Source organism: Cricetulus griseus, chromosome 7 (genome assembly GCF_003668045.3).
Source record: "Cricetulus griseus strain 17A/GY chromosome 7, alternate assembly CriGri-PICRH-1.0, whole genome shotgun sequence".
In the NCBI taxonomy this organism is placed as follows: Eukaryota; Metazoa; Chordata; class Mammalia; order Rodentia; family Cricetidae; genus Cricetulus; species Cricetulus griseus.
In genome coordinates this window covers 58361626-58387470 of record NC_048600.1, presented here as the reverse complement: position 1 = coordinate 58387470, position 25845 = coordinate 58361626, and the positions used below count along the sequence as shown (strand labels likewise).

Genomic DNA, 25845 nt, shown 5'->3' with positions numbered 1-25845 from the left:
GAGGTGGGGGGAGCTTTGTTTTTTTTTTTTTTTTTTTAAGAGATTTTATTTATTTATTATGTATTCAATCTTCTGCCTGCATGCCAGCAGAGGGCACCAGATCTCATTCAAGGTAGTTGTGAGCCACCATGTGGTTGCTGGGAATTGGACCACTGGAAGAGCAGTCAGAGCTCTTAACCACTGAGCCATCTCTCCAGCCCAAGGTGGGGGAGCTTTATTTGAGACAGGGTCTGGTGTCCTAGACTGACCTTGAAGTTAGTGTATAACTAAGATGACCTTGAATTACCTATCCTGTTGAGCTTGCTTTTCAGATAGCAACCCAGGTTTTCTATTGCAACCCAGGCTGGCCTCAAACTCAAGATCTTCCTACTTCGGCCTCCTGAGTGCTGGGACCTGGCTGAGAGCTTTAAAGGAAGACTGTCCAGTTAAAGGTAAGCAGGCCCATAGTACAAGTCAGATTCTGCACAGAAAGCAAGTAGTGGCAAGCCTCTGCTTTCCTCTTGGTTATGCTTACCTCTTTCCTCTCGACTTGTCCTTGGGACAGTTGCTGGAGTCCACGGGATGCAATCCATATGATGCAGCAGCCTTGTTAGCCTACAGCCAGAGGCAGCTGCCAGACCTGAACCTCTGTTCCTTTGGCCTTCTGTGGTCACTCCTTTATCCTGCCTCCTTTATTAAGCCCTCCCCTTTTTCTTCTCTTCAGATGAGGTCTCCCTATCTAGTTCTGGCTGGCCGAGAACTCATAAAGACCAGGACAGCCTCAGGTTACTCAAGCATATGCCACCATGCCCAACACTCAAACCCCTACCTTTCTTAAGGTACTGAATTCTGTGACAGTCCTGGGTATAATGTATGCTCTCTGCACCCACGTTTACAAAATCTCCCTGAATTTAGTGGCCGTGATCTTTTTCAGCCTGTCAACTCCCCCCTTAATCAGTCCAATTCTTCTATCATTTGGGGGTCCCTTCAAGAAAGGAACATTGGAAGCTGAGCTTGGTGGCACATACCTTTCATCCCAGCACTCTTGGGAGGCAGAGGCAGGGAGATCTATTAGTTTGAGGCCAACCTAGTCTACAGAGGTCCAGAACAACCAAGACATAGAAAAAAAAAAAAAAAAGTTCTGGGGAGGGGAGGGAGAAATCAATGTAACAGAATGTTGGGTAGGGCTGGAGAGAGGGCTCAGCAGTTAAGAACACTTGTTGCACTTGGTGAAGACCCATGTTCAATTCCTGTAACTTACATGATAGCTTACAACCATTCATGACTCCAGTTTCAGGGAATATGACTTCTGTGGGAACCAGGCATGCACGTATAGCACATATATACATGCATGCAAAATACTCATTCGCGCAAAATTTTAAAATATTTAATGGCTAGGCATAGTGGCATATGTCTTCTACAATAGCACTCAGAAAGCACAGGCAGGTGGAACTGAGTTGAGGACAGCCTGGTCTACATATTAAGACCCTGTCTCAAAAATAAATATGGGGCTGGAGAGATGGCTCTGTGGTTAAGAACACTAGCTGGTCTTCCAGAGGTCCTGAGTTCAATTCCCAGCAACCACATCATGGCTCACAACCATCTGTAATAAGATCTGGTGCCCTCTTCTGACCTGCAGGGATATATGCAAACAGACACTATACATAATAAAAAATAAATCTTAAAAAAAAGAACCTAAATAATTAAGAAGTTTACTAGAAGCTGGGCGCCTTTAATCCCAGGAGACAGCAGAGGCAGGTGGATCTCTGTGAGTTCTTTTGAGACCAGCCTGGTCTACCACAGAGAAACCCTGTCTTGAAAAAACAAAAAAACAAAAAAACAAAAAAAAAAAAGTTTGCTAGAGCTACAGCTTAACAGGAGGTTTGCCTAGTGGGTATGAGGCCCTGTGGTCAAATTGATTATCCCAAAATGTATGTGTATGCCACTACATTTTACACACACACATACACACACCTACCTCACCTTAACTAGACATAGTGTCTATCAATGTAATCCTAGAATTTAGGAGACTGAGGCAAGAGGACTGGCACAAGGTTGAGACTAGCCTAAACTACACTGAAACTCCTGTCTCACTGCTCCAGCAAGTAGCTGGGAGTCTCTCTTTACTATACTGTACAAGGAATACTAGTCATTTCTAATCTAATCAACCTAATGTTTGGAGTGTAAAGCTGACCTGAGCACACTCCAGAGGTCATGAGTGGTCCTAAAATTAGAAAAATGGACTGCTTGGGACCAAGAAACTAGAATAAGCCTTAGAACATCAGAATGACTATATAAAACCCTCCAAGGGTTAAAAATACCCTTCTATTTCAGAGCATCAAGAACTTAATCTCCCCACTCACATATTTATATGTGTGTGAATGTTCATACATGCCTGTCATAGCATGTGTTTGGAGGGCAGAGGAAAACTAGTCATTCTCTCAACCACATGGGTCACAGATCAAACTCAATTAGCCAGGCTTAGTGGCACATGTCTTCCCTGAAGAGCCACCTATCTCGCCAGCCTCCACCTTTACAAGTCTTTTGAGTTGGTTATAATTTTTTTAAAGATTACTTTCCATTTTCCATCCCTCCAAAGCCCACAAGCTATGAATAAACATCATCATACAGAAGCTCCCCAAGCCAAAACTTAAAATCTCCTGCCTCCTTCTTCCCTTCACTTAAGGAGAAACTCTGTAATTTTCATTTCCCACTCTGGGCATAGCAGGGTTACTGCTTCCCCCAACACCCGAGACACCCACACCCACACCCACACCCACCCCACCTGCCATGGCAGTCTAGAGAGAGCCATATTTGATGGAGACTGTCAGCTATAGGATCTCAGCCACCTGGGGATGGTGAGTCCTCAGGCACAGCTGCTAGCTAGTTCCCCTTGCTAGAACTGCTATCAAACCCTGAGAGTCACTGGCCATTAGGTGGTCACAACAGATGTGACAGAAACAACACTTGAAGAAAGCTGCACTGGAAGAATGGCACTGTCCTGCTGTGGGTGTACTGCCAAGCTGGTCATCATTTTGGGTCATCACCTGGACTCACACTTGGTACATCATAAACCAACAAAATGCAGCTTCCAGTCAGTGTCTTCACCTTGAAGCCAGAAATCCAGCTCAGGACTTGAAGGAAGTTACAGCAGCTCTCAGTGGCCAGGGCTAAAAGGACCGAATGAGGTAAAAAGTATTTACATGTTAAGGATGTGGGATGTGCTAGCTGTCTGTGGGACACAGTGTTTGCAAGCGTGGTTGGACAACCCCAAAATAATGTTCTATTGACCTCATGAACTGATCCAGACTCCAGCAGCTCTTTTTTATGGATATCTAGCTCAACTGACTTAAACAGTGTTTTTGATTAAAGGCTCCATATACCTCTGAGTACCAGGCAGCCTTTTAAAGGTTTTCTTTACTAAAATGGGGAGGTCTTTATCAGTCACATACACACAAAAATCTCAATTTCCCGACAGGTTTTCAGAAACTTATTTTTCTCCTGACAACCAAGAGTTACTTTCTGGTTCACAAATCAATCCTATAGGCGATGACAGAAATCAGTCTTTTTGGGTAGGCCTCCCCCTGGGGACTTGAAATTGATAGGTGTCGGATGACCCTGAACTATAACCCTGAGTGCTGAGATTGCAGGCCATGTGTGCTGTCAGAGAAACCCACCAGCACTGTGAACTACCCACTCAAGGAGGCTGTTTCCATCAGAAAAGCAGTCTGCTGTGTGCGGGCCTATCAGACTGCAGTCGACCTCTGCCTCTAGTCAGAAGAGACCCAACCCATAAGGCCTCTTAGTCATCCTCCTTAGGATGAAGTACTACCCAGAACACACAACTCAGCTGAATTTTAAAGTTGTTTTGTTTTTAAAGAAAAAGCAAAAACCACTTTTAAAGGTAACACCTAAAAACAAAAAAAGCTAACCCCTTACACAGTAAAACAGTTTTTAAATAATTAAATAAAAAAAATCAAAGACTTTATTGGATAACGTTACACAACATTCTTTAACATTTAACTCTGAGCAGATGGAAGGTGAGAAACAATGTGTCATTCAAGTCTACAAATGAAATAGGCCTGTGAGGATTTGAAATACAGACAAAAGGTAGCATGAAGCAGAGCTTAAATATTAAGCAACTAAAGCAATAAAAATGAAGTTGTAACATGGTAGGCATGGATTTTAAATACCACCAAGTGTCTTTTTTTTTTTAATGAAAATCTAGTTTGTAATAAAATGCCTTTAAGGATTTGTCATGAGGAAAAAATATGTAGATTCTTAAAACCTGATCTCTCCCCGTGCTTTTGCCTTCTTAATATTATTTTTGGTCAATTCCATCTCTCTACAAATAAAGATTTCTAAAGCTTAAAGGTCTTCCTGATACAATCCATGCATGCTCCACATGACTGGGAGACACCTGGTTCCTGAGTGAGCATAAAAGTTACTGCTGGTGTTGGGGGTCTAAGACAAGACTGACCCCAGAGCCCGGAGCTGTGCTTCAAGTCTTCTCCACAGCTCCCTGCTGTTATAGTTCCTGAGCCCATTTGGTAAGATGATGTCATGATGTGAAAGTCTCCAGAGAGATCATCGTAAAATGCAGTCAGGGCTTCCCAGCACTTGCAGTGTGTTAGGATCTGAATTAAGCTCACTAGACTCCAGACTACCCGGCTTTTCTTCTTGAGTTAGAAATCAAATCACAGTCAGGTATATTAAACGATCTAAAAATCCCACCCAGAGCATTTGCTAATCCTGAGCAATGGGCTATTGAGTAATCTCACCCACAAAGAAAGATCACAGAAAGTGAACTCTTGAGCCAAGTGCTCGCTCATCAGTTTGTTGTGTTGCTTTGAATGAGTTTTGCGAGTTAGTTTCTTTTTTTATTTTGGCTTTTTTTTTTCTTTTTGTAATAAGTAATCAATATGGTGTTATCTTTCTGGTTTAAAAAATAAATCAGTATTGCCACTAAAAATCTTCAGTTTTATTATTAAAATTACGGCACCATCAAATATAAAATGCTTTAAAAATGTAGTACTAACAGGTCCATCTGATTTTCTCATGTGTTCTCCATTCATTAAACAAGAAAAATTAAGGATTTTCATAATATGTATTTAAGCAAAGACAAGGAAAATCTGTGGTCTCTATTAAGAATTCATGTTCATGCACCAAAAGTTTAGGCTGTGCAAGGATCTGTTTCTGCCACTTGTCCTCCAGGGCCAAGTCTTCCCCAACACCTCGAGAACTTCCTGCACCAAGAAAGAAGTAGGGGCTTCTTGCTGTGGGAAGTGGTCCAGATCAACACTGATGCTGTCACCTTTTCTGAACAGCGCCACTCAGTAAGGGGAGAGGCAGTAATAAAAGCCTGTCCAGCTCAGGAGAAATATGAGCTAGTTCTTGGGAGTGTATGATTTCATTCCAAAATCAACACTAGCCTATCCACTTGGGAGTCAAAATATGAAAAGGTAAGAATGTAATAGTTATGAAAATGTGCACATAACGTTAAATACTAGTGGCAAATAAATACATCTTAATATGCTCTAACAAGCAAACATATATTCAAGGTAATACAGCCCTGTTTTATTAAAAGAAAGAAGATCCACATTTTACTTGTGGGTGGGGCGGGGCACTTAGCCATCCTTTCAGCAGGATGTCCTCTCGTTTCTATGGGCACCTGAAGGAAACACTGGCCTTAGCACATGTGACCATTGCTGTTTCACAAGAGCGCCATTTTAAACACACCTCTGCTCACTTCTGAACTGATAAACATAATCCTTGGAGAAAGCACAAAGGTTAAGTATGCAAAAACAATTCGACATTTCTGCACCATCCCATGCCTGGTAGGCCTGTCCAAACTACTGTTCACATTCAAAAGAAGCTACCATCAGTGATTCTTCAGCATCACACTTGAGTGCATCACTTTTCTCCTCACCTCATGCACAATTTATTGCAGCAGTTTGTTTCTTTTCTATATATAAAATATTCCCTAATACCTTTTCTCCCATCCAGTCTACTCTGTGAGTGCCCCTGTATAGATGACTGGTTTTAGCCACTGCTTTAACATTTACTTCTTAGTGCAGCTTAAAACTCCAATCTTATCCAGTCCTGATGTTCTTGTTCTGTCACTGTGGTACACGTCCAAGAAACCAGCAGTCTGTTAATGTCTTTGCGCTGAAATACAATAAACAAAAGGAAGACATGTAGTTAAGCACAGGTAATATGTGAGAAAAATAAGCCCTACAGATCATGGAATCACACCACCTTTCTTTTAAATCACGTCTCTGACGTTTTAAACACAGCTTACTGCCATTCTACACCAGAAGCATTGTGTGTTTTATCTGAGCACATCTGTCCAAATTCCATCACACATGGCTATCGCCTGAGTCCTTTTCTTATGAATATTTCTGCGGGAGAATTTTGACTTTTTTCTTTTCTCTCTCTCTCTCTCTTTTTTTTTTTCAAAGCAGGATTTCTTTTTGTAGACTTGGCTGTCCTGGAACTTACTCTGTAGACCAAGCTGGCCTCGAACTCACACAGATCCACCTGCTACTGCCTCCAGAGTGCTAAGATTAAAGGCCTGTGCCACCTTCTTTATGTTGCTATTTTTAAGTTACAGTACATCAAATAGATGTAGACTCATAGGGAACACCAGCCTTACCCTGACACAGTTAACCTGCAATCTCTTTTAAATGTTCTTTTAGATAGGTCTCACCATGGAACTCTGGCTGGCCTGGATGGAACTCATCGAGAACTACCTACTGCTGGGATGAAAGGTGTGAGCCACCAGACCCAGACCTGCCCCCCATTTTTTTTTTTTTTTTTTTTTTGAGACAGGGTCTCTTGTAATCCAGGATCACCTCAAACTCACTATATAGTCAAGGCAAACCTTGAACTCCTGATCTTCCTTGCCTCTGTTCCCTGAGTGCTGGGATAAAGTGCACACTAGTAAAGCTAGCTGCTCAGTCTTAAGCCAATCAATATACAGAACCAAGTGATGTTAGAAATCAGCTATAGAGCACGTGTACTATTTACACAAAGCCACAAGGGGCCTGGGGGGAAGTCTCCCCAGAGTAAGACACATCAGAAGGCAATGAGAGTGCTATTTTATTACTAGATCACTTAGTGCACTGACCAGTGCCCCTTATTACACCTGGCCACCAACAAGACCCCAGGCACAACTGGCAGACAGTTTGGCTTATAGGAGGCATTGCCATGCAGCAGGGTCAGACTGCCCAACATTAGCAAACAGCTAGCATGCAAAGGAGCAGGTGCCCACTACCCTCCAGTCCTTAGCTGTGCACTCAGAATTAGAGCTCGAGACCCAGGAAAAAAAGATGATCTATGTATCAAATATATTTTTAAACCAAAGATAATGCTATATTTCAGTGGAATAATAAACAATGTAGAAAGAAGAAAAGGCAGTATCTAATGCATACATCAAAGTCAGATCTTTCCCATGGCTTGACAGATTTGATTTTATGTTATCTTCCCAGGGTTACCATGGTTCATTTGTTCTGGTCATGTAGGCCCTGAGTCAAGGCCTATAAAATAAACTCCATAGAGCATTCTGTCCTGTGTCTTTCAAACAATGGAATATGACTTTTAGCCAAAATACTGCAAACCTCATGGTGAAGGGCCCAGGTATTTGTTGTTTCTGAAAAAGGATGATTAATGAATGCTTATTTAAAACTCCACTTGCTGAAAATGAAATGGCTACAATAGTAAGTCACAAACTCACAAAGAACTTCAGAAGTGAAGGTGCCATTTTATAAACTAAAGGAGAAAGGGGGCAGGGTAGTGTCCCAACTGTGCCTTTTAAAATCTGGTTTTAATGTAAGGCCTACTGATGTTCAAAACAAGAAAGCCAAGGACTCCTATAAGAAGTACAGAAAGCCAAAGATTCTACTCCCTCAATAGCTTAAAGTGGCTTCCATGCCTATTTAGGCAAGAGTCCGAAGTTCTTATATAATATTCAATGCCAAATGTCTCACTTTGAACCAGTATCAAGGCTATATATATAGTTCACATGCAATGATACAATCCTCCAAAAGCTACACAAACAGCAGGTCAAATAACCCTGGTTTATCCCCTATCCAAAAGACTAAATACTTTTTCAAAGAAAGTAATAAAAGTTTAGAAACTAGGAACATAACTCAGTGATTAAGAGTACATTCTTGTTCTTGCAGAGGACCTGAGTTCTGTTCCCAACATCCACATCAGGCAGCTCCCAACTGCCTGTAAACCCAATCCAAGGAACTTAAAGCTTCTTTCCTCTGGCTTCCAAGCACACATATGTGGTATACAGTCACACACACACACACACACACACACACTCTAAATAAATATAAGACATAAATAACAAAACATAAAAAGTTCAAAGGAACAACCAAAATATCTAAGCCCCTCCCACCATGTAAGAGTCCAAAATCAAACAATTTTATACATTACCCATTAAGTCATATATAGAAATAGATTACAACCATTGTGATCCTATCTTGCCACCTGTACGTTCTGATTCACCCTATGTAAATGACAATTGAATTTTAAGGTTTACTTTCTAAGCATTCACATACATGTTTGTCTGTTTTTCTTTTTGGAGACATGGTCTCACTATGTAGACCTGGCTATCTTGGAACTCCCTATGTAGACCAGGCCGGCCTTGAACTTAAGAGATTCACCTGCCTTTACCTCCAGAGCACTGAGATTAAAGACAGGCACCACCACACTAGGCCCCACATACATATTCTAACCCCCACACATACCTTTTTTACTTTTTTTTTTCAAGATAGGGTCTCACTATGTAGCCCTGGCTGTTCTGGAACTCACTATGTAGACCAGGCTGGCCTCAAACTCACAAAGTTCCACCTGCCTCTGCCTCCCGAGTGCTGGGAATAAAGGTGTGCGCCACCATGCCTGGCCACATCCATATTCTTACACATTCTTTCCCTCCTTTTAAAGGCAGACTCTCAGGTTTCCCAGGCTATCCTCAGACTCACTAGAGTAGATGATGATGATCTTGAGCTTCTGACCTTCCTGCCTCCACCTCCTGAGTGCTAGGATTAACAGGCATGTGCCACCATACCTGGTTTATTCAGAACTTTGTGGAGGTAGACAAAGCTACTCTACCAACTGAGCCACATTCCCATTCCCTATTATACATACAGTAGTAAGTAGCAAAGAAGTTAAAGCCACAAAGATTGAAACTGAAAAAATAACCAAGTCCCCAATTTCCAGGGACAATCAGTTGCCATCTAACATAAGCTTACAATGGAACAATTGAGTCTCACCACAAGGTTGCTCTCAGTACAGGTACTAACAGGGTTCTACTAAAGAAAATGTGCTTTCAGTTCCTGAGTAGCTAGAGTACACCCAACTACCAAGGTCAATGAAAACTGAGGAGAAACCAATGCATCTTTTGAATACTAGCCTAATCTACTTCAGGGGTGGTTAAGTGAGGATGCGGTGCCCTCTTCACTTTGTGGCAGGGCTTAAGACAGACAGACCTGCCCGCTTCACTGTTAACTTCAATGCTCCCAGTCTGAATCCACAGTGGTCTGTCAGACACTGTAAGGGAGCAGCAGGACTCGTCACTGTCTGATGTAATAGCTGCCATTTGTTGAGACCTATGGTAGAAAAAACCAAGTTAACAAAAATAGAGCAGTCAGTTAAGTTCTTTTTAATCCATCTAACAAAAAAATTTAAAAAAAAATAAGACTAAAATTAATTTGAATCTTCCTAATGGGTTTATTCTGGATAACTTGCTAGCTTCAAACAAAACTTTGGTACTACAGAGCCTCAATAGCCATTTGGATTCCCCAACCATGGCCAGGAGAGGGCACTCTTGTGTGCATATCCCATTAGATGCAGAATGTAACCTGGCAAGGTGCCCTCCAATAAATGAAAGAGGAAATGCTGTCTCACATTTTATGTCCCTGAGCAAAAAAAAAAAAAAAAAAAACAGTTAACCATCTAATACTAGCCTGTTCTTGGCGAAGTCTCAGTCTGGATGGTCCAGAGGGCTGAAGTTTTCACCTCATACATATTACACCATTTTGAAGCTCAAAGACCATCAAAAGCCCTTTCTTCTTGAATTCTAATGATTGCCCTTGCATAGCTTCAGGTTCTAACTGGCTAAGAAGAACAGTTTGTTTGTTTTTTTTAACATGACAAACTTTCTCACTGAGAAGAGAATCTCAAATGTTGAGCATAATTCAAATGAAAGACTACTACTTTTAAGACTGCTGTTTTGCTTGAGTCGGGGATCTTACAATACAACCTGGGGCTGGTCTAATAGCCCATGGTTGGCCTCAAATTCCTGCCTTGGTTTTCTAAGTGCTGGGATTACAGGCACAAGTCAGCACATCCTGCTTTAAGTCTTATTTTTAAAGGTATTTGATTGTGTGCGTACTTCTATCAGAACAGCAAGGTCAGGGATCATTCACTTATTATTTTTACTATTAAAAGTCACAACCAGAGCCAGGCGGTGGTGGCACATGCTTTTAATCCCAGCATTCAGGAGACAGAGGCAGGTGGATCTCTGTGAGTTTGAGGCCAGCCTAGTCTACAAAGTGAGTTCCAGGATAGCCAGGATACACCAAGAAAACCCATCTTTTTAAAAACCTTAAAAAGATAAAAAAATCACAATCAAGCATGACATGGCTATGCATAGCCTTAAATCTCAGCAAAAGCAAAGGCAGGTGGATCTACACATTCCATGCAAGCTTGGTCTACATAGCAAGATGCAGGACAGCCAGAGTTGCACAGTGAGGCCTTGTCTCAATAAATTGATTAAAATTTCAGATCAGAAGCAGTAGAGTTGTAAATTATAAAAGCTTCTAAAGTAAGCTGTCCCGACACTAAAAAAATCCAATGTATAAGCAAAATTAACTCTGATTTTAGTTTGGAGGAAAGTAATTCTTTAAAATGAGGCTCAATAATAAGGTTTTATACTGGAATCTGAGTGCACTAACTGAAGCACAGGAAAAAAGGAGCCAACACACTAAAGCTTGTTTAGAGGCATGTCCATCATGCTTCCAAGATCAGCTTCCACCTACCACCTAAGCTGAGGAACTATGGACAGTGGATAGACTCTGAGGGAGTTAGTTTTCTCTCTTCCCCCTACCCCTTGGTGTGTCTGTGTTTCTTGAAACAGGGTCTCTCTACGTGACCCTGGCTATCCTGGAACTTGCTATGTTGACCAGTTGGCCCAGAACTCAGATATGCCTGCTTGTACTTCACAAATGCTGGGATTAAAGGAGTACACCACCATGGCCTAGTAGGTCAATCATGCGCTAGTGAGTGAACACCAAGGGTTATAATAAGAAATAAAAACAAATTGAAAAAAAGAGGACATGCAGTTGGTGAATGGATCTAGGAGCAGTTAGGGGGTAAGAGGGGAAGATCAAAATAGATTGTACGCATGTATGAATTCCTCAAAGGTTTTTGTGTATGAGCATTTTGCCTATACATATGTTACATATGTGTACCACATGCCTGCCTGATGCCCATGGAAATCTGAAGGTGACATTGGATGCCCTAGAACTGGAGTTACATATGGGTGGTAGGAAACAAACCCAGGTCCTCTGCAAAAGCAACAAATGCTCTTAACCACACTGAGCTCTTTCTCCAGCCCCAAATAAGTGTACTTTTAAAAGGGAATTGGCCTTTGATTTTATGTAAATAAGCAGCAAAAAGATCAGGGGTGAGCTCACCTTTCCTGTTCCTTTTTTCCACTGCAGCTCTTGAAATGCTACATAAAACCTAGTGTGCCTGGAGCATGGTGCCAATGCTGAAAATGAGCTTCCCCTCAATACTTTCGGGGTCTTCAAATTTTCTTTGGTAACTTATCACCCATGCAGGATATCAACTAGGAAGAGCCAAGGAACCCTGCCTAACACACAATAAAAGGAAAGATACCCCCATGAAAAGGCAGCGATCTCAAACTCAGAAGTTACTTGTTTTGTCCTCTAAGATAAATCCTACATGCAACAATGGTGCTCTCCTAGGGGTAGCAGAGATCAAGAAGCCAATCAGAAGAGGGTAAGTACACAATTACCCTTGTAGACTCAGTGAATGGAGGAACGGGAGGCAATACTTAGTGCAAAGCCTGAACTGAAAATGTGAAAGATTCTGACTATACACATGTACATTAATTCTATTAAACACTTATTATAAATTCTGATACAAGTATGATGCAATGTGAGCAAGAAGGAAATGCAAAAGCAAAGTCTCTTCGCAGAGACATTCTGATTTTCTAACCAGTTACTGATTACATGTCTGAGCTTTAGAGAAATTGCACATATCCTTCCCAGTATACTTGAACTCACATCAAGACGAGCCACTCCCAGACAAATCCTACACTAAAAAACAAAGTGGAGGGAGAAGGACTGACGATACATTTATAATCAACAACATCTCAAAATGAACCGTAAGTAACAATGATTATCTAATGGAAAATACGACCACGGCACACACATATTAAAGCCAGGTATTTCCCTCCTAAATCTCCTATTCAATACATGTGTACACTGACATTCACTTTTCGCCACTTGTTAAAATGTCAAGCCCCAAGAACATACAGAAGCTGTGCAGACCAGTCAACTTAAAAGGTGACAAGTGCACCTTGTAGCTCTGCTAACAGGACTGTGCATAAGGAGACCCAAGCTTGGATTCTTCTCCTACCTCTAGAAAGGACTTGGAATGAGCAAAGCTTTGGAGATGGTGACTGATTGATTACATGTCTGAGTCAGTTGTCCTCATTCATTTACAAGTAGATGATCATTTCTTTTGTGTCCATACAAAAGAGCCCGTGTGTGCTGGTCAGAGGACAACTTACAGTTATCAGTTCCCTGCTTCTACCTTGTCCCCAGAGATCACACTCAGACCATCAGGCTTGGCAGCAAGCTCCTTTACCTACTGCACCATCTCACCAGCCCTAGTTGAGCATTTCTACTTATGCCTATGCTTACTGTGAACAGAATGAGAGAGTACGAGATAGTCTTGAAGTATGTTGAGTTAAATATGATACTATAATGAACTTTAATCATGGTTTCTATATCTCATACATAATTCCAACGACCTCCAATAGTTAGCCTCCATAAATGCCAGCTAAAACCAGCCAGTTTAGCAAGACATGGCAGCAAAAACTGTAATCTCAACTCAGAGAGGTAAAAGCAGGATCAGCAACAGTTCAAGACCAATCTCAAAAACTACCCAAACACCCAGAGCATGTATGCTACCTCTAGATATTTGTGATTAATAGTGCTATTACAGAAACTTACATGACAGATATTTTAAAAGCTACCAAAATTAGGTTTCTCTGCTACATACGAGTGGCTTGGAATATGAACAGTATTTACACAGGCCTTGTGTCAGGCACTCTTCTATTGCTTTAAAGACATAAATTATCAAAATTACCTTCTGAGGTGGTGCTATTCATTCTCCCCATTTCACAGATGCTGACACTGAGGTAACTTGCCTAAGATCGCAAGTTGTAAAGAACAGACTGAAATGAGTCTAGGGCATCTGGCTCGAGAGCTCACACTTTTAAACATGTGCCTAAAAAGTGAAAAACAATCTTCTTGGTTTGATAAAAGCCTGTTGTCAAGCCCAGCTGATGCCAAACTTGTAGTGTTCAAACTCCCTCCATCACTGCTAAATTACTCTCTTGTTTCCTCTCATCTGGATGGCATGCTTCCCTTTCTACATAAATAACCTCTTTAAGTAACAAAATGATTCCCTTGCATTTTTCCAGGGGGGGGAAATATGCTCCTCAGACTTTGGTTTTGCTTTTATGGAGGCACACAAAGTAAGTCAGTCTTACTATGTAGCCTGAGCTAGCCTCAGATCAGGATCCTCCTGTTTCCATACTAGGTTTCTTCAATAGTTTCTAAGAGAATCTCATATGAGAGTTAAATAAAACACCAATGATTGCAAAATACCTTGAAAAGTTCAAAAGACACGCCCCCTAAAATTTGCCATGCATTATAATTTGAGGTTTTGTTTTTCCAGACAGGCTTTCTCTGTGTAGCCCTGGCTGTCCTAGAATTCTGTAGACCAGGCTGCACTTGAACTCAGAGATCCGCCTGTTTTTTCTTCCCAAATGCTGGGATTAAAGGTGTGAACCACTATTGTCCTGCATAATTTCTTTTTCTTTTTGAAAAGCCTAACACTCCAAGCCTGGTATGGTATAGCTCATTCCTGTAATTACAACACTCAAGAGACAAGAAAAAGTTTGAAATGAGTCTAGGCTACATGAGACCTTGTTTCAAACAACAAATACCCTAACATACTTACACAAACACAGGGTGAGAGAGTGAACGCCCCCAGCACTTTGGCTATGAAGGACTTGGCTTTCCTTGTAGATACAGATACCAGTATAGAAATTATGAGATTTTTCTTTTAAGACAGATCTTTGTATTGTAGCCCAGGCTGGCCTTAAACTTGCTATTTAACCAATGCTTACCTTCCTGAACTTCCTACTTTTTACAAAATTTTTACAAAACAATGTAGAGTTTGTCTTCACATCTCTATAACTGGGCATAGTGGTGCGGGCCTTCAATCCTGATACTTCAGAGGTCAGAAGTCAGTGTCCAATACCCTGGAACTGGTGTTATAGACTACTGTGAGCTGCTTGATGTGGGTTGCTGACAGTGTGCTCTTTTATCTGCTGATCCAATTGTCCAACCTCCATTATCAAAGTAATTTAAATGGCTCCATTAGTCACAAAAATTATCCAAGTAATTGTTACTATTTGAACATTATTTAAATTAAAAAGTATTTAATAGGTGAATGTAGTCATTAATTCATCCCACTTTTATTAAGGCACAGCTACAGTCTTAAGTATAATTCATGGTAGCATGGTTAGGTGAAAATCTCCCCATGCAGGGCTGCAGGCATACCTCAAAGAGTCCTGGAAGCAAGCATTCCTGGTACCAATTCTCAGCAAATTTAACATTCTATTAAAAATACAGATTATGAGCCACTCTTGAAATCCCAGCATTTGAGAGCTAAGGCAAGAATTGCCCTGGGTTAGAAACCAGCCTGGGCTAGAGTGACCTAGTTTCAAAAAACCAAAACGAGAAAAAAAAATTCAGATTACAGATGGACAATGGTCATGGTCGCACAATACAAACATACTTAATACCTTTTAAAATGGTACAACTGGAGGATGAAGAGATGGCTTAGAGTTCCAAGGCTTGAGACTCCTCATTTCCTAGCACCTACATCAGGTGGCTCACAATGACCTACAACAGCAGCTCTAAGACTCTATCTACCCTTTTAGCCTCTGAAGACATTTGTACATGCGCGCGCGCGCACGCGCACACACACACACACACACACACACACACACAAAAAAATGTTTTTAATGGTACAATTAAAATAATAATTAAAATAATTAAAATAATTTTAAGATGGAAGACAAGGACCATATATGTCTACATAGGAAAGCTACACAATAAGACCCTATCTAATAATAATAATAAAAAAAAAGTAAAACTTTAGACTGGGTATGGTGGCACATGCCTGTGATCCCAACACTCAAGGGGCTGAGGCAGAAGTATCACTGCATGTCCAACCAGCCTAGACCATATAACAAAATCCTCTAAGAAGCAAACAGCCCCAAAATAGTAGATTTTAGGTCATGTCTATTTAAATATGCATAAAATTATAATTCACTTTAATAAGACAAAGTTATTTTTAACTAAAGACATAGGGAAAGTAAAGGGGGGGAAATCCCAGCTGAAATACACAAGGGCAAGCACCACAAAGACAAATTTAAATGGTGCCCCTTTTGACTATAAAATCAATTATCATGGCAAAAAATACACAAATACTCCACAAAACTATAATAAATCACTTACCCCTGTGACCTTTTAATTAATACAACTATAGCTGAATGAAGGTCTGAATATAGTAATCATACATAACCTGTACTCAGTAAGAGCCTTTTGAGTCAGAACCAGGCAGAAATGGTAAACACAGCTTGGCCACTTACTGTGGCCTGGCAGAAAGTGGAATGACAACAACCCAATATTAGTTCTCAATTCCAGATATTTACATTGGAGTGTTAATGGATATACCAGCACAGCCCCAAGCAAAAACTGAATTTGTCCCTCCTTAGAAAATGACCTTCACAGTAGGATAGTGGTCGTGCACACCTTTAATCCCAGCACTCGGGAGGCAGAGGCAGGCAGATCTCTGGGAGTCCGAGTCCAGCCTGGTTTACAGAGTGCGTTCCAGGACAGCCAGAGCAGTTACACAGAGAATCCCTGTGTCAAAAAAAAAAAAAAAAAAAAGGAAAGAAAGGGAGGAAAAGAGGGAGGGAGGGAAGGAGGGGAAAGAGGGAGAGAAGGAGAGGGAGGGAGGGAGGGAGGGAGGAAGGAAGGAAGGAAGGAAGGAAGGAAGGAAGGAAGGAAGGAAGGAAGAAAAGTAAATGACCTTCACTGTCTCTGGCCAATTCCCTATTGGAAACCATCACTTAACATAAATCCTTGAACTAAAACTGTCATTACTAACTTTTTTAGACATGTCAGTGTGCCACTAATTCAGCACAAACCATAGAATATTCACAAATTAGATGAGAAAATCTTCCTTTAAATGTATACTATAAATTTCTGATTTCTGCTCGATTATTAGGTATACAGGAAAACTGGCCCTTTGCAATGTCTGAACATGTGTTTCCTTCAATAACCAACTTTAGAAGGGCATAGCCTCTCTTAATTGGGTAAAACTCAGACCCATTAAGACATTTACCTAAGCTGATTTTAGTTCCATTTCCATGTTGCCTGCCTACAATGTCTTGAGACCTAAGTTCTCGTTTGTTCCATTTAGTACTAAACTACAATTGCCATCACTAACATTTTATTCCCAGCCTCCTGTGTTGGTGCATGCCTATATACCAACACAGAAGAGCCCAAGGTTAGCCTGGGTTATACAGTGACCTTTGGTACATCCCAGGCTATGTAGTAACATCCTGCTCCAAAATTAGGAAGGAGAAAAATAAAAATCCATCAAAACCACTTAGGAGATTGGAGATGATAAAGCTGTTAGTAGAGTGCTTGGCTAATACAAAGAAAAACCTGGGTTCAATCACCATCATCACATAAACTGGGTGTATTGGTGAAACTCCAAGACGCTCAAGGTACAGAGTTGGAGGCCAGCCTGGGTTACATGAAACAAAACATTTAGAGACAAACCATCAAGTCACAGATATCAGACTAGTGAATCCTAGTCTCCCGGACTCCTTCACAAGACTCTTATAGGTCTCCTGTTCTGTAGGGACAAACTAGAATTGAATAAACTTCTCTTCCGCATGGCCAGTCAGCTTCCTGCTTCCCCAATTCTAAAAAAATTAAAAGGAAAACATACTTTTGTGGTTTAAAATTTCTAAAGACACCATTATTTAATTAATTTTTTTCATTTATTTTACATACCAGTTTCTTCTCCCTCCTTTCTTCCCTCCCCCTCCACCTTCTGTCTAACCCCCCATCTACTCCTCCTCTTCAGAAAGGACAGGCCTCCAATGGAAGTCAACAAAGCATATCATATCACAGTGAGACAGGACCAAGCTCCTCCTGCTGCATCAAGGCTGGGTGATCCCTGCATGAGGAATAGATTTCCAAAAGCCAGATCATGTGTCATGGACAGGTCCCACAACTATAAAGACACCATTTTTACAACTTTCTCACTTGGTTTCTGCCCTTGCTCATCCTTGTCTTTTAGCCAATTTTCTTATTTTGGAGATTTGTCTAAGTCAATTTTCTCTCTGCAAAGAGAAAACAAAACAAACCAAAAAAATGCCCATGTGGGTTACTACCATATAAAAAGTGTCCATTATCTTCTCAGAGAAAACTCAGTATTTCCACTTGCAGTAGATAGATAATAGATGGTCACCTGGCTTAGAAAACTCTATTAGAATACTTTTTTTAAAAAGTCTCTCACTATGTAGCCTAGAACTCTGTAAACCAGGATGGCCTCAAACTCAGACAGATGATCAGCCTGCTAGGATTAACGGTGTGCATTAGCACACACAACCAAATACATTTATTGTTTTAGCCAGGAATTCATTATGTAGCCTGGTGATCTTAAACTCACTCAAATCCTCTTGCCTCCATCTCCCAAATACTAGGATCAACAGAATGCACCACCACAACTAGCTGAATGTTATTTACAAACTCCACAATCAAATTGTATTTTTCCCTTGTAGCTTCTAAAATAGCAAAAATGGTTTATGCCATAAAGGTACATTGCTACAGCATCTGTCTGTATTAACAACACCTACTTTCAAATTCACTATTACAACAAACAGCCCAGATCACTACACAAGCTTTAAAATTAAGTTTTAGTGACTCTTGCTTAAATCAATTTTTCAGAGATACCCAAATAAATAAGTACTTTAATCTAAAACAAATACTCAGAAAACCTAGAAAGTTATTTCCCTTATAAGCCCTCCATCACACCATGAACTTTCAGCCTGTCATAATCAGATCATTTTAAACAGTTTCTGTTTGCAGGAAAGAATATGCATATTTTTATTTTATTGTGTGTTCATTAAAATCAAAAAGCATTGACTAAGTTCCTCCCAAAAAAAAACTAATATTTCCCCACAAAATAATCAGGTATCAAGCTTAAGGAAACTAATTTCCTAATTTCATTAATATTTATTATTAATTCCATAGTAACTAATATATCTCACACTGGATTACTTTAGAAATCCACAAAAAGTCTACTTTTTATAGCTCAAGAAGTACCAAACTGAAGTTATATCCAATTTAGAAAACAAAAATTAAAAAAGAAAAAAAATAAAGAAGAGCTTGGAAGCAACTTAATTTTTGAGATCACCTTGCCTCCATGGGCAGTGAGACTACTTTCCCAGCACACAGGAGGCAGATGCAGAGGCAGGCATGACTTTGAGCTTGAGGTCAGCCTGGCCAGCCAGACTGACATAGTGAGACTCTCTCAAAAAAAAAAAAAAAAAAAAAAAAAAAAAAAAATCTTAGTAAATAGGAAGTTAGATTACTAGCCCCAAAAGTAGCGATATCTGAGGCAGAAGACCAAACAGCAACCAACTACAATTCCTAATTTTTAAATTTAAAGCATATAATAATTTATCAATGCTAAAATTGAAAAAACTTAAAAGCATTTATGAGAGGTTGGTGGGAAATAAAGCTGTATCAGAGGGCATTACTACAGAGCCTCACTATAGCTCATGCTATTTGAATTTTACCTATTCTCAGATAACATTCCCTAACAGGGCAAATAGAAAACTAAATTGGCTTTCTCCCCTTTTCTAATCACTATTACAAAGAATAATTTTCTACTATTTTGAAACTGTTCAAAGCTTTTTGAGAAACACACACAAATAATTTGGATTTAGTTGATTTTATTTACAGCTTTTTTTTTTTTACATTTCAATGCATTACACAATTACATTTCTCATTTTCTGACCTGCAAACAGATTACCTTAAACGGAAATGCTTCTTAAAAATTATCAAATTAGGTACATCCAAAATGCAACAATTACACATAACATTAATTCACAAAGTGTTAATTACTAGGCTAAGAATTCAGGACCAACTAGTCAGGAGAAATCTGACCAAACTTGCACTCAACTATTCACATACCCCAAATAAAACCTATCTAAACTTCCCAACCAAAAGTCTGGAAGTTTGTTATGCTCCCACTGGACAAGAGAGTGGGTGACTCTAGCCTGTCCAGTCTTAATAGTTTTAATCTCAAATACTGGGCAACATATACAACCTCCTCTATAACTAAACAACAAGCATCCCAATTTGTCATAGCAAGCATTTCAGTTTGTCAAACACCCAATACCAAACATCTATACTATTATGTGCATAGAAAGTCTAAGTGTTCACTGATTATTAAACAAGTAGTCATTAAATATCCACTGTTCCCCCAGCTCACCAGCCCTTATTAAAACTCCAAATATGCAACCCGCCACATAGTGACAGGCAATAGATTATATATGAGTATATATACAATAGATACAAATGGCAATTAACAGTCTCTGTAAAAATTTAAGTTTCATTTGAGGCTATGGCTTTTATGCCTTAGGATGGTTTTAGATTTCAAAACTGGAAAATACTGCTAAAAAATCTCACTTCCTTTAGAGAAAATTTGACAGCATGTTCAGTTTTAAGCTTCTTAGTCTAAAAATGGCTATATAAGTATAAAAAGCCAACTGAGTGCAATTTCTTTCCAGTTTGGCCAAGCTAGCTGGTGGAAATGATTCCTAACTAGCAAGGGAACTGAGACCACTCCAGCGGTTCTCGCCTACCTTACTGTCCATGTTCACGTTTCAAACTGTGTCAACAAAGCCCGCACTTCAGGGGTCAGCTGCTTAGCAGCCTTAGCTGCCTCTGTGATAGCCCTGCGATACAGACCCTTTCTCTTCTTATTAAAACGTAACTGGAAGTTTTCTAGAAAGGGGGAGAGTTGTGAAAGAGCAAGGAAAGATGTTGTTGGAGATGCAAACCATGAAATACAAGCCTCTTGTCGGGCTAAAAGGCCATTATCTTTCCGGCTTACAGTTATAGTAAGAATTCGGGCTGGCCACCATGGGAAGCCATATATCTTGGCCCAAACAATGTCCCCTACACATATGGTCCTGCCATCTGGTGTGATACATTTAGAGACATTTTTGGAAAAGATTTTCATTTTCAAGGAATTACTGAGGCTTTTCTCTTCCTTTGAAGAAGAGGAAACGGAAGAAGTGGAAGGTACATGCATACTGCCAGGAGGAAAAACAAAGCTCTCAGAAGAGCTACACTCAGAGATGGAGGATTTCAAATCATCCATGCTATCAACACTACATACTGAAGCACTAGAAGAGTCAGATTTCTCTTGATTTAGGGTCAGGTAAACAGAGATATTGCTTTTGTTGCCCTTTTTGCCCACCGTCTGCAGTTCCTCCTGCTCACCAGGCACATACACTTTGCTTGTGTCCTGAACCTCACTGGCGGCCTCTTCCAGGCCTTCTGAGGGGCTCTGATTTTCTGAAGGGGCCTCACCTGCTGAGCGGGTGGAGGTGCAGCGAGACTGCGGCTTAGGGGCCAGCTTGCCACTCCGAATTTTCTCCAGTCCTGTCTTCAGGGAAGAGTCATTTTCTTCGTTCCTGTACCTTTGTGGCTTTAAACGCACTCGAGGTGGGAGGGAACCTGAGCTAGGATTCTGATAGCGACGTGTGAAATGGACTTTTGAGTGTGTGTTTTTGGAAGTAGAGGTTTCACTTTGCTTCTTCTGTGCCTTTTCTTTGGCAATTTTCAATACTTCCCGAGCTTTTGCGTGATCCATGTTCTTGCTCTGGAGCACTTTCTTGGTACTTAACTGAGCTTTTGACGTGTTTGCCTGAGCAGAAACTTTGACTACTCTGCCTCTGCTGTGAGCAATATTGGAAACCCTCACCACAGCATTTCTTCTCTGGCTCTCGTTTTGGTTTTTCCCATCAACTTTATGGTCAGTTTTCAGTTTTTTGTTCACAGTAGCTACACTATCATTTCTCCGTTTTTTATCTTCATACCTAGAAGAGTCACTGCTACCTTTTCTAATTTCCTTCTTTTCTGCAACAACACTGTTTTTACACTTATCACACAGGACTTGCCTGGGCCGTAGCTTAATCGCATTCATTATTGAAGTGGGTTCTTCCCTGTACATTTTTCGTTTGGGTCGCTTAATTTTCCGAGGAGGAGGCTGAGGTATTGATTGGTTATATGTGTCCCTGATAAACAAGGGGGGAGGATAAGGTGCTCCTTCGTGGAAGAGAGGAGGTGGTTTGGAAGTCCACAGGTGCTCAGGAGGAGGGACTGGAGAAAGGTTATCGGGAACAGCACCGTTCACTTCCCGCTTGACTTCTATCCCTTCTTGGAATGTGTTACTTTGGAGCTGCATGGCGTCCGTTTTATCCTTATATTCCCTTTTGGGAAATACTGTCACAGGGATCCCATGGGGCCCAAACCTTTAAGGAAATGGAAGAACAAAAAAAAGCTAGTGAGTTTACATCTGTAACTCAACATGTAAAATGTAATCAACTTTGTTAAGTATCTATACAACAAAAATCAAAAACATAACACTGCTTTCTCCAAAGTAACAAAAATCTCCTCTTCTTTTGGTTCTTATATTTTAGAGAAAACCAGAAATAATCCAAATGGTTACCCTAAACAATACCAGAATAGCTGGCTTTACTTTAAATAGACCTTTCTCTTATCAGACAAATTAATATGGAATGTCATGTGGTATTATACTCACTGAACCATATACACAGTTTTCAGTAACTGCAGCCATAAATTAAAATCATTTTCCTCTGTCTATCATCTCTCAAAAGCTTAAAAGGAAGGCTGGAGAGATGGCTCAGGGGTTAAGAGCACTGACTATTCTTCCAGAGGTCCCGAGTTCCATTCCCAGCAACCACATGGTGGCTCACAACCATCTGTAATGGGATCTGGTGCCCTCTTCTGGCATGCACTGTATACATGATAAATAAATAAATCTTAAAAAAAAAAAAAAAAAAAAAAACTTAAAAGATAGGGGTGGTGGTACCACCTGTCTGTAATTCCCACACCCAAGAAGCTAAGACAGAAAGATCTCAAGTTTCAGGCCAATTTGAACAGCACAGAATTCAGATACTCAAATTATTCCCAGTGTTGACAAAAACAGAGCTGTGTGGATTCAAAGTTTGTCTTTTATTACTTTGCATGTATGGGTGTTTTGTACCATAAGTGCAGTACCTTCAGAAGCCAGAAGAGATTACCTGGGACTGGAGTTACAAACTATTGTGAGCTGGGGACCATGTAGGTGCTGGGCACTTCACCCAGTTCACCTGGAAGAGCAGCCTTAACTGCTGAGTCATCACTTCAGCCCCACCAGCCCCACCCCCCACCAGGAGTTTAAGCATTTTTTTGAAGATTTATTTATTTATTATGTATACAATGTTCTGTCTGCACCTATGCCTGCACGCCAGAAAAGGCACCACATTTCATTACAGATGGTTGTAAGCCACCATGTGGTTGCTGGGAATTGAACTCAAGACCTCTAGAAGAATAGCCAGTGCTCTTAACCACTGAACCATCTCTCCAGTTCAGAATTTCAAACTTTTTAAAATCTCCTACTACATTCAGAAACAATTTCAGCAGGGCAGAGTAGCACACATCTGTAGTGGCAGTACCAAGGAAGTGTGACAAAGAATTCTGAGTTCAAAGCCAACTTGTACAACACAGCAAAGCCTTTAGTCTCAAAGAGAAAAGCAAACAAACAAAAAAAAAGCAGTATTTTCAAATGTAATCCAATTTAAAAAGCAGTTATATAGCGCGTGTGCATGCCTATATCCCAGCTTCCATACAGAATGAGAATTTGCAGAAAAAAACAGGCATCAGAAAAAACTGTTTCCCAGAAAAACCTAGAAATATAACTGACTTAATGGACCAGGGCTGAAATAAAGAAACGTTAAATTTACTGTATTCATTGCCTTCAGTGTATGTCAGCATGCTTATTTTAAACACTGACAGCAGCACCTGGCACAAGGCAATGCTAATGCCAGTCTTATGAGGCAAAGTTACAGAGAACCCAAGAGATAATCAGGTAGTAGCCTGTAAACTGAATGAAAATGTTATCTATAGGTCAATCTTCCCGAGAACAAGTTTTTGGGGTGTTTTTTTTTTTTTCTTTGTTTTTATGTTTCTGTCCTCTTAAATGCTCTCCAAAAGGTTCAGAATAACTTGTTAAAAATACCTCTTAACTAGTCATGGCTTAAGGGTAGTCATGTGGCTCATGCCTTTAATCTTAGCAATCAAGAGGCCAAGATAGGGTATCTCTATGATTTCTGAGTTCCAGGACAACCAGGATTATAGAAAGAGACCCTATCTCAACAAAACAAAAAAGATAGGACCCTCTCATGTTCCTCTCTAAAAATAATAAATCTTTGGGGCTGGAGAACTTAGCCATAATAATCTTAATGATAATTTTTATTGATTTTTTTTTTTTTTTAGGTGTCTCACTATGTATTCCAGGCTGGCCTAGAAGTTGCTATGTAGTACAAGCTGGCCTTAAACACAAATCCTCCTACCTCTGCCTCTGAGATCACACCCAGTTGATCTAACGGGAAGTTTTCAGAGTCTTATCAACTGTAAATTTTAGTTTTGCGTGTATAAAATGACGTTAGTTCCCAGCTCATGGATTAGTAATCCTCAACAAACTCATCACCAAAGAGTTCTATATTTTAAATAGTTCTATATTTTACTAATGTGAGCTTAGAATTCATATATCTTACTCACCAATTACTTGTATCTAGATTGACCATCAGTAAGTGCTCTTAACCACTGAAACATCTCCCTAGCCCCAAAAATTAATTACAAAATGACCTCAGGAACCACACACAAAAAAAATCCCTTTAAGAGAAAAACGGATCACATGTCCTCACTCATCTCAGTCATCATATTACCATCTCACATGGACAGTGAGACACTAGTTATGAAACCAAAATCAAGAGTCACACTATAATTAAATCAAAATCTGTGTCTAAGAACAGTAAGAGTAATTCTAATACTCATAACTGCAGTATATCATGTATGTTAGATGACCAGACCCAAGTACTTCTTGGGAGGTGAAGCAGAATGAATGATCAGGAGTTCAAAGCCAATCTCAGATACCAGAGACCCTGTCTCAACTACCCCTTCCCCCACACAGATCACAAATATATTTTTAACTAAACCTAAGTTTGAAAGCCATTAACCTAAGACACCAAAAGGTTACTAAAACTATATTGCAGCACTAAACTAGGCAGTCTCAGCACTATCAAGGCAGGAGAGCACATGGCTAAGGCCAGCCTGGAACACACAAGTGAGATTCTATCTCAGTTCAATAAGCAAAGGATTGTGTAGTGGTGGAGCCCTGGCCCCATGATCCCCAGCACTGCCCAAGAAAAATAAAGTAGCAACATAATTACAGACTTTTTCAATCCTAATTTCTTCAATATACGGTTTTGTCCGTGTAGTTCTGGCTGTTCTGGAACTCTACTACACAGAGATCCACCTGCCTCTGCCTCCCGAATGCTGGGATTGAAGGGATTCCCCACCACGCCCGACTTAAATCCTATTAAATCCTAGTTAGTATCTTAAGTACTGTCAATGAAAATGTTCATCATAATGGCCTGGAGGGTGAAAGAGAATCTTGCTCTGTGCCATGGCACAGAATCTTAAATCTCAGAAACTATAATCTGAACTTACCATAAGCACTATTGCCTTAGTTTCACTAAAACAGACATTTATATCCCCCATCAGTGCAAACCAAGGATCAACCTCAGCTGAGGGAAATATCAATGAGCAGTGTGCAGATGAAAGGTGGCATGGCATCTCCTGCACAAGCTTCCTCCTACAGAACTGCTTGCGAAGCTCCACTAGCTAGGTGGCATGCTGAGTGTCTTCTTCCTACTCCACAGGCAATGCAACACTCAAACACTCGTGACTCATTCAAACCTTTCCCATCTTCAGTCTTTAATTACCACAGAAAGAGTCTGACTAGGGATACAGCTGAATGGCAGAATATGCATTAACATATGCTAGGCCCAAGGAATTCAATCTTCAACACTAAAAAGAGCTGGGAAATGGTGGCACACACTTTTAATCCCACCACTCAGGAGGCAGAGACAGGCAGATCTCTGTGAGTTCAAGGCCAGCCTGGTCTACAGAATGAGTTCCAGAACAGCCTCCAAAGCCACAGAGAAACCCTGTCTCAAAAAAACCAAAAAAAAAAAAAAAAAAAAAAAAAAAAGGGGGGGTTGAGGAAGGGGAGAGAGGGAGGGAGAAAGGGAGAAAGGAAGGAAGGACCGACTAGAGGTTGAGACAGGAGATCTAGATT

At 40.4% G+C, this 25845-nt stretch overlaps 1 protein-coding gene across 8 annotated transcripts in view; it reads right to left on the bottom strand.

Annotated features, from left to right (window-relative positions):
• Positions 1-3941: 3941 nt before the first annotated feature.
• The window catches only part of Pwwp2a (PWWP domain containing 2A), a 41184-nt gene continuing 19280 nt past the window's right edge, over positions 3942-25845 (bottom strand). For 5 of the 8 annotated variants that reach the window (XM_027425251.2, XM_027425253.2, XM_027425252.2 and 2 more), the window contains one exon: positions 19344-21952. In XM_027425251.2, coding sequence (XP_027281052.1) covers positions 20290-21952 — 1663 coding nt within the window. In that variant the 3' untranslated portion in view covers positions 19344-20289. Of the gene's footprint in view, positions 6148-9479; positions 9600-17480; positions 17744-19343; positions 21953-25845 lie in introns of those variants that run through there. The other 3 variants (XM_027425256.2, XM_027425258.2, XM_027425257.2) reach the window with 3 other exon arrangements.